We start from the raw sequence: 9,528 nt of genomic DNA, 5'->3' as shown, positions 1-9,528 counted from the left end.
CGGCTGCTGCGCGAAGAGCAGAGAACACTTCGCATCGGGGCAGCGCGGCGTACACAACTTAGCAATAAAGCATCCGTTAAGTTTATAACTGTATTTATGTTCGTGTGTGTATTGTCCATTGTCGCATATATCACTAACGGACGTAAAAGTGGCGACGAGGATAAAGTTTTATAATATACCGCTAGTTTGCGTGTTTATAACCCAATTTTAACGTGTGCATTTTATCTCGTGTGTCGATCGGGACCTTTTAACGTGTTCGTTTATTCGTATTGTGTGATCGCGTATCGTATGTGCGTGTGTTAAAATACCTTCACCGCGTCGGAAACGTCGAAGGATGGAGACGGACGAAGTGAACTCTGGTGACCTTTTTGGAGATGCCGATCAACGACGATTGTCGCAAGGCCGTGTTCCCGTTCCTGTCCAAGCCGCGCATCCAAGCGGCCTGCTGCAAGGAGTTTTCTCAACCCAGGAGCAGTATAGTGGACGCCGGGAAGGAACTGCATTCGCGCCGCCGCCATCGCTGCCAGGTCCAGCGCCATCGTTTTTCACTCCAGCGCCATTGCAAGCGCCCGCGCCATCGCAGGCGCCCGCGCCATCGCAGGCGCAACGTCTGGAGCAGCATGATGACCCGATGCTGAAAACGTTAAATTTGCTTCAACAGCAAATGGCCCAGCAACAGAAGATTCTGAATGAGTTTTTGCAGCAACGCCTTATAAGTCACGGCGCTGCAACAACCAGTTTTAGTCATGAACAAATAATTGATTCCTTGTCTCGAAATATTTCAGAGTTCCGGTTCGATACGGACACGGGAATCACGTTCAAAAACTGGTACTCACGCTACGTAGACTTGTTCCAGAAAGATGCTGCTAGGATCGACGATGCTGCGAAAGTCCGGTTATTGCTGCGGAAACTGGGAGCTGCCGAGCATGACCGTTATTTGAGTTTCATCCTGCCAAGCCGCCCGTCCGATTTTTCGCTCGAGCAAACGGTGGAAAAGCTGTCAACCCTCTACGACTACCAGGAATCGCTGCTGAGTAAGCGATTCAGATGCCTGCAGTTAGTGAAGAAGCGGAACGAAGACCATCTAAGTTATGCCTGTCGAATCAACAAGGCGGCCGTTGAATTCGAGCTCGGCAAGCTCAACGAGGAGGACTTCAAGTGCTTGCTATTCGTCTGTGGTATGAAGGACGAGACTGATGCAGACATACGAACACGCTTGCTGGCAAAAATAGAGGACCATAGCATGACGTTGCAACAGCTAGCCGCCGAATGCAGTAGATTGGGAAATTTAAAAAAAGATAGTGCGATGATCGAGACACCGGGAAATGATCGAGTTTTGGCAGTGAACCTGAAAACGCCCTACCCTCAGAAAAAGTTCCCAAATGTCTCAAAAGCGAATCCCAGCAAACCATGTTGGCTCTGCGGAGGTACACACTGGGTGCATGACTGCAGATATCAAGCACACCAGTGTACGATCTGTTCCAGAACGGGACACAAAGAGGGTTTCTGCAAAACAGCAAATCGCCAGAAGTATAATAAGCCGAAATATAAAAAGCAAGGCAAAACGCAGACCAGAGTAGTTACGGTGAACGTGCATAGTGTTCAGAAACGCCGCAGATATGTCACTATTGCAATGAATGGCACGCCCGTCCGTCTGCAGCTTGATACGGCATCTGACATCACAGTCATTGATCGTGAAGCTTGGAAAAAGATTGGCAGTCCGACATTATCACCACCAGCAGTGGTTGCACGATCAGCTTCTGGCACTAATTTGGCACTAGACGGGGAATTTGTATGCAAAGCCAGTGTAGGCAATCAGACCAAAGAAGCTACAATTACTGTTTCCCCGACACGTTTAATGCTTTTAGGTGCTGACCTCATCGATCTTTTTGCTCTTTGGTCTTTACCAATAGATAATTTCTGCTGCCAAGTACGAGGTACTAAATTCACGTCGCAAAGAACGTGGCAAGAACGTTTTCCTAAAGTATTCCAAGGAACCGGACTTTGTAAGAAAGGAAACGTCTCTTTTGCTATAAAAGAAAATAGTCGCCCTGTGTTTCGCCCTAAACGACCAGTGGCTTACGCCGTACAAGAAGCAGTAGACCGAGAGCTAGATCGACTTCAGGCCATAGGAGTAATAATTCCAGTGAAGTTTTCACAATGGGCAGCACCGGTCGTTGTAGTAAAAAAAGCAAATGGTACCATTCGCATATGTGGAGATTACTCCACTGGCCTCAACGATGCGCTACAGCCAAATGATTACCCGTTGCCTTTACCGGATGACATATTTTCAAAGTTGGCTAATTCAATAATTTTCAGCAAGATAGACCTAACCGATGCTTTTCTGCAAGTGGAAGTCGAGCCGCAGTACCGCCCACTGCTTACAATAAATACGCATCGCGGGTTATATCATTATAACCGCCTTCCACCAGGAGTTAAGGTCGCTCCAGCTGCGTGATGATCATGGACAAAATGTTAGCCGGTCTAAATAACGTTTCTGGATACCTGGATGACATTATAGTCGGGGGCACTTCAGAAAAAGAGCACGACGAGATTTTAGCCAAAGTATTCCAACGCATTCAAGACTTTGGATTCACGATTCGTGTTGATAAATGCGCATTTAAAATGCAGCAAATAACATACCTCGGACACGTAATTGATCGTCGTGGACTAAGGCCTGATCCCGCAAAAATCCAGGTTATCAAAAATCTTGCTGAACCAACAGATGTCACCGGTGTTAGATCCTTTTTGGGTGCAATCAACTTCTACGGGAAGTTTATACCAGACATGAGAAAATTGAGGCATCCTTTGGATAATTTACTCAAGGCAAATACTCCATTTCATTGGTCGTCGGAATGTAAACGGGTTTTCAGAGAGTTTAAGACGATTTTATCGTCAGACCTACAATTGGCTCACTACGATCCGCAAGAAAAGATTGTGATCTCGGCGGACGCATCATCAATTGGCCTTGGGGCAACTATAAGCCATCTGTACCCCAATGGTCTCAGACGTGTAGTACAACACGCTTCTCGTGCCCTTACTGAGGCAGAACGTCGGTACAGCCAGATCGATCGAGAGGGACTAGCGATCATTTACGCAGTAAAAAAGTTCCACAAAATGATTTTTGGTAGGCATTTTACGCTTCAGACTGATCATCGACCTCTACTGCATATATTCGGATCGAAGAAAGGCATCCCAATATTTACTGCTAACCGTCTTCAGCGTTTCGCGCTTACTTTGCTGGCCTACGATTTTAACATTGAGTACGTGCGCACCGACGATTTCGGAAATGCTGATTTGCTCTCACGACTCATTAACACGCACACCAAGCCAGATGAAGACTGTGTTATAGCAAGCGTGAACTTGGAAGAAGACATTAAATCGGTGGCAATAAGCGCGCTTGATTCACTACCGCTGAACTTTGCTGATCTCGCCAGAGAAACAAAACGAGACCCACTTCTGAAAAAGGTGTCAGTTTACATCAGCGAAGGCTGGCCCAGAAACGCAGCGTTTACCGATGAGCTTGCTCGTTTTAATGCCAGGAAAGATGCACTAACAACCGTAGAGAATTGCATTCTTTTCGGTGAGAGGGTGGTAATCCCCAAAAAGCTGCAACAAAAATGTCTTCAGCAGGTGCATCAGGGCCATCCAGGAGTGCAGCGTATGAAAGCGTTAGCTAGGAGTTTCTTTTATTGGCCTACAATAGATGCTGACATCGAGGAATGGGTGAAGACATGTCACCCATGTCAAGCAGCTGCCAAATCACCCGCACATTCCGCTCCGGTACCATGGCCGAGGGCAGCAGGCCCATGGCAACGTTTACACGTCGATTTTGCGGGCCCACTAGACGGTGATTATTACTTAATTGTCGTAGATTCGTTTTCTAAATGGCCCGAAATAATCCGTACCAGTAACGTTACAGCGAAAGCTACTATAGCCATGTTACGCTCACTTTTCGCTCGTTTTGGAATCCCGAAAACGTTGGTATCGGACAACGGTACGCAGTTCACCAGCGAGGAGTTCGGACTATTTTGCGACCGCAATGGCATCGAACACATCACAACGGCCCCCTACCATCCGCAATCTAACGGGCAAGCTGAAAGATTTGTGGACACTTTCAAGCGAACAGTCAGAAAGATATCTGCGGATGGTACCTCACTACAAGAAGCGCTGGATACATTCCTACTAGTATATCGAAGTTCGCCAAACCCTTCGTTAGGAAATGCTAAGTCACCGGCGGATATCATGTTGGGAAGGCAAATGCGCACAACTTTAAACCTGCTCCGTCCACCAAGTCCTGAAACCATTAGTATGGAAAACGAACCGAAACCAAGCAGACAGTTCCAACCCAACGATCTAGTCTATTTTAAACGTTTCGCAGGTAACGGATGGAGATGGGTAGCTGGTACAATTGTTAAGCAATTAGGTCATGTCATGTATATGATTGGAACGGATGATCAGAAAATGTTTAGATCTCATATTAACCAGATACGCAAGCGCTACGAGAGGCATCATCACGTTCCGGCTTCGGTCACCCATCGTAAGCTGCCGATAGATGTTTTGTTGGATACCTGGCAGCTAACACCGCAACCATCTACTGGCACGTCCCGCATACCACCACAGCCAGTCGACCCCGAGCATGTGGACATCTCTGTGTCCCCTCATCAGCCGTCATCCGAGACCAACGGTCCTTATGTTCCCGCTACATCGCCAGCGACATACACACGCCCGGCGACACGACCTGTTCCATCGTGTGCTTCGGCCCAGGTGCCACGACGGTCTTCTAGAGTTAGAAAACCGCCCAGTCGGTTCGACGTGTACCGTCGGTTTTAAAAAGAGGGGGAGATGTTAGATGAAAGAATGCAGCCAGCTGCTCGCGTGCTCTCTCTGCAGTAAGCCGCTCTTACTGCAGTTGACGAGCCGTGAGCGCCTGAGAGCGATCGGTCGGGGTGGATCGTTCGGCTGCTGCGCGAAGAGCAGAGAACACTTCGCATCGGGGCAGCGCGGCGTACACAACTTAGCAATAAAGCATCCGTTAAGTTTATAACTGTATTTATGTTCGTGTGTGTATTGTCCATTGTCGCATATATCACTAACGGACGTAAAAGTCTCTATGCTAAGTGAGAGCGGACTTCTTCCACTTAGCCATGTAATAACAACTAAATTAGCCGCAACAGCAACAAGAATTAAAGAAAAGAATATCCAAGCACCATCATTCCTCAATAGAGCCAACTCCGAACTTTTCGCTATAACAAACTGCAATATCCCGGATATCACAACACTGTTACATCTTGGCACTCGGCCGTGGTACCATGAACCCCCTAACATAGACTGGCATTTTAAAAACATCCTTAAAGCAGGCTGCAATAGTACAATAGCACAAAAACATTTCATAGAATACATCAACAACAAATACATAAAACACAATCACATCTACACCGATGGATCCGTCGATGAAGCAGCAGCAGGATTCGGGATTTACTCACCCATTGATAAAGTAGCGTCCAAACTGCCGGATCACTCTTCCATCTTTACGGCAGAAACGTTGGTATTAATCCAGACAGTTGAAGATACCCTGCGCTCTGACCTGGAAAACGTCATCTTTACCGACAGTGCGAGTGTCCTCTCGGCACTAGAGCATGGAACATGTAAGGACCCAAACATCCAAAAGCTCTACCAGGTCACTAGCCCACACATAAACCAGGATAAACAACTCACCATCTGTTGGATACCTGGTCACACTGGTATCAAAGGCAACGAGATCGCCGACCGCCTCGCCAACAAAGGCCGAAGAAAAACATCAACCTACAACACCTCGTTGCCTAAAAGAGACGCAATTATCTATATAAATGGAAAAATAAGAGAGGCGTGGGAAAAGGAATGGTTTAAAACCAAAAACAACTTCCTTCGGCTAGTGAAATCAACATCTACACCATGGCCATCAGTAATCAAACATCGAGACCAAAAGATCCTTACTCGAGTAAGAATAGGCCACACTAGACTGACCCACAGCCATCTCATCGAACGATCCAGTCCTCCTCTCTGCCAATTCTGCGGTACCACTATAACAATATTCCACCTCTTAACAGAATGCCACGGATACACACAACTTCGTAATACTTGCCATCTTGACGCCAACATAGACTCAATACTTTCACCTCATCCACAGAAACAGGAAAATCTACTAAAATTTCTAAAACTATCACATTTATTCCATCAACTATAACAATCTAATAGTCCTATTTTATACACAAAGAGGCGAAAGAACTCCGCAGGAGCCAAAGCCTCTCTAAACCATACTAACAACAACAATTCCGTAAAGACCATTCGTGATCGTCTCCTATTATAAAAAGACCATTCCGTAAAGATAGATTCCGTAAAGACCTCATTATAAAAAGACATCATAAAAAGACCCATTCCGTAAAGACCCATTCCGTAAAGACCATTTCTGTAAAGACCCTTGTGCGAGCGGTTCACCCGGACGGACGTGTTTTTGTTGAACTCCAGTGTCTACGCCAACGATCTCGGGAGAGAACGTTGGTAAGAAGTGAATATACCGTTACTTTTTGTGTGTGATCTCGGGAGAGATAAACCACAGTGCCAGCTGCGCGCGTTGATATTGTTTCAGTGAGAGTGACACATACACACGCACACACGACACAGTTTGGAACGTGCGACAAGCACAGCGCTTTGGCGCCAAAAACGTCGCTCGCAGCGTAAGCAGTGAAGCCGGTGTTTTCGTGCCATTTTACCCCGCTACTCGGGAGAGTAACGAGAAAAATTATCTCATTTGTTTTACTATTCCGAAATTGTAAATATTAGTATTAAGATTAATTGAACTTTTGCTTTTAAGGAACATTTATTTACTTTATTTCATATATTTCTTTATAACCTTAGATACACTATATACATTGCATTGAACTAAATAAAACTAACCAACCCGGCAAAATGCCGGGACCCTCGCATCCTGTACGGGATGCACTTCCGCCCGAGCCTCCCCAGAGAGCTCGATCACTACCACCATGGATGGATCGTAATAACGAGTTTGGGGACATGAAGTTCCTCGTTCTCGAGCCGTTGAAAGGCTTTAAGCTCCCGCAAAACCCATGGATAATTTCAAAGAGCATTACCAACGTGGTTGGAGAGCTTACCGAAAGCAGCCACTCGATGGAATTCGGGCAGAAATATCTGATCAAAACCCGAAACGTTGCGCAGTACACAAAAATGCAAAGCATCACGCAACTCATCGATGGTACCAAAGTATCCATCACCCCTCACGCTACGCTGAACACAGTCCAGTGCGTAATATTCACCCCGGAGCTGAAAGGACTAAAGGACGAAGAAATTTTACTCAACATGGAAAGTCAAAACGTCAAGCAAGTCCGACGATTCACCCGAAAGGTGAATGACGAAATACAACCAACGAACTCTTTCCTGATACGCGTAGAAGCTGGAAAAATACCGGAATCCCTTCGCATAGGGCTGTTGCAGGTGCGAACGAAACCATACTACCCAAAACCAATGCTGTGCTACAAATGCGCCAGCTATGGGCACACAAAAATGCGCTGCTTAAAGGGACAGGTGTGTGGAAACTGCGGAACCGCAGCACACGGTGAATGTTCGACCCATCCCGCTTGCGTGAACTGCAAAGGCGAACACAGCGCATTTTCTCGCGAATTCCCTGCGTTCCAATTTGAAGAACAAGTCATCAAAATAAAAGTCGACCACAACTGCACCTACAAGGAAGCTCGGCAAATGGCCCCCCAACAACATCAGCGAACAAGTGCTGTACAGCAGCGAATCACATTTGCGCAACAAACTACCACGGTGGATGATAAAGACATGAAAATCAAACGGCTCGAAGTAGAACAAAATGAACTGAAGAAAACGATCGTAGATCAGATGAAAAAGATGAATACCCAGAGCAAGCTCAGCGAAGCTCTTCTGAAGAAACTGAAAGAACCAAATGGAAATTTGCAGAAAAATAATAATAACCCAACGAACGAAGCCACTACACAAATCGAAGAAAACCAAAGCTCGACCCAATCCAACAATGTCTGCGAGAGCAACAACAATGCTGAAGCAACGGAAAACCTCGAAACCGACAACGAAACAAATGACCAGGAATCAATGTCTACATCCGACACAGAATCAGAAAATTCGGCCACATCAGTCATCTCAGCACAATCCCGCAAACGAAACCACAACCTGGAAAACGTCTCATCGGAAGAAGAAGAACTAAGAAATGCAGTAAAAAACATGGCATCTGTAGTGACCGTTACGGCGTTAGACCAGTTCTAACCGTTCGATTCGCCTTAGACCAGTTCTAGCGATCTTCGCCTAGCAGGCAACAAATTATAGCAGGTACGCCACCTGTCGCTGTGCACCTCAACCTTCCACTGAATCAAGTTAGGCCATGGTTGCCAACTGCGTTGGCAACCGGAGTTAGAATAGGGGAACTAAGGACATGCGGCCCTTAGCTCGTTCTCTTTGCTCGCTGACCGTTATTGAGACAGGACGCAATAAAAGTTAATTGATAACTCACACACGAGAGTTATAAGTGGTGACCCCGACGAGTGAAATAAAGTAGCTTGTGTTTGTGCAGTGAAGTGAAAAAGCAGTTATTTTTTGTCTTCTCTACGCCAACTGAGTAGACATACGGCAAACGCTAATCGCCGCGCAAAAAATCCTAATACTCGATAGAGTGGATACATTGCGATAGCGGTGACGCCACGTGTAAAAGCCGTGCTCACGATATACATGAGCACACGCTGATACAGCTAGGACGGCAGGTTAACGGCCGCGCTCACGTCACACGGGCACACGCTGCTTCAGCTGAACGGCTCTGCATTCACGCGAAATTCTCCGGCAGCAGCAAAGAAAGAACGTACGTTAGTACGTATTCAGCGTACGCTACACACACGCTGACAAAAAGGTACATCCAGCGCACGGATTCTGCACAGCAACGCAGATTCCCACGGCAACGGCATTTACGAGGTAAGGTACGTAATAAGTGCACGCTACGCACACTTACACACCTCGTAACCTCATGCGCACGGATACGGTACCTCATCGGAAATCCGTCGACGAGCCGCGACCACGAGGTGACTTACGTATTACGTACTAAGTGCACGCTACGCACACCTACACACCAGTGGCGCACGAGGAGAGCTATCATCATCGCATCCTCCGTCGGCGACACCAAGTACCACGAGGCAATTTCATTGTCGTCGCACACACATATCGACACACCTCGGTACATGCGCCGCAGTACGTCCAGTGCATCGCAGTTGAACGAGAGCAAAACGTTTAAGCCCACTTTGGAAGTGGCCGCGACAAGGAAGTGATCTACAGTTCGGCACGAAATTCTACAAGTTCGACGGCGCGGGTGAGCGGTAAGCAGCAGCTAACAACGGCAGGGATCGTCACATCATCATCGGAACGGCGGTGTTACCGCTGAAGACCATCTCATCACCATCGGACCGGCGGTGTTACCGCTAAGATCGTCACATCATCATCGGAACGGCA

General features: G+C 47.0%; 3 protein-coding genes across 3 annotated transcripts; all 3 read left to right on the top strand.

Moving 5' to 3' along the window:
• Positions 1 to 334: 334 nt before the first annotated feature.
• On the top strand, positions 335 to 2,036 carry LOC125906864 (uncharacterized protein K02A2.6-like). The gene is made up of 3 exons (XM_049607613.1): positions 335 to 716; positions 786 to 1,807; positions 1,914 to 2,036. Exons 1-3 carry the CDS (start codon positions 335 to 337, stop codon positions 2,034 to 2,036), a joined length of 1,527 nt encoding a protein of 508 aa, XP_049463570.1.
• A 426-nt stretch (positions 2,037 to 2,462) lies between these two features.
• On the top strand, positions 2,463 to 5,434 carry LOC120961146 (uncharacterized protein K02A2.6-like). Its single transcript, XM_040384826.2, has one exon. The coding sequence runs from the start codon at positions 2,464 to 2,466 to the stop codon at positions 4,831 to 4,833; it is 2,370 nt and encodes a 789-aa protein (XP_040240760.2). The 5' UTR covers position 2,463; the 3' UTR covers positions 4,834 to 5,434.
• Positions 5,435 to 6,948: 1,514 nt separating this feature from the next.
• Positions 6,949 to 8,301, top strand: LOC125906863 (uncharacterized). Its single transcript, XM_049607610.1, has one exon. It carries the CDS (start codon positions 6,949 to 6,951, stop codon positions 8,299 to 8,301), a length of 1,353 nt encoding a protein of 450 aa, XP_049463567.1.
• The last annotated feature ends 1,227 nt before the right edge of the window (positions 8,302 to 9,528 follow it).

This window comes from Anopheles coluzzii, chromosome 2, assembly GCF_943734685.1.
Source record: "Anopheles coluzzii chromosome 2, AcolN3, whole genome shotgun sequence".
Lineage (NCBI taxonomy): Eukaryota > Metazoa > Arthropoda > Insecta > Diptera > Culicidae > Anopheles > Anopheles coluzzii.
Note: the sequence above shows the minus strand (reverse complement) of the source record. Positions and strands in the feature narration are given on the sequence as shown.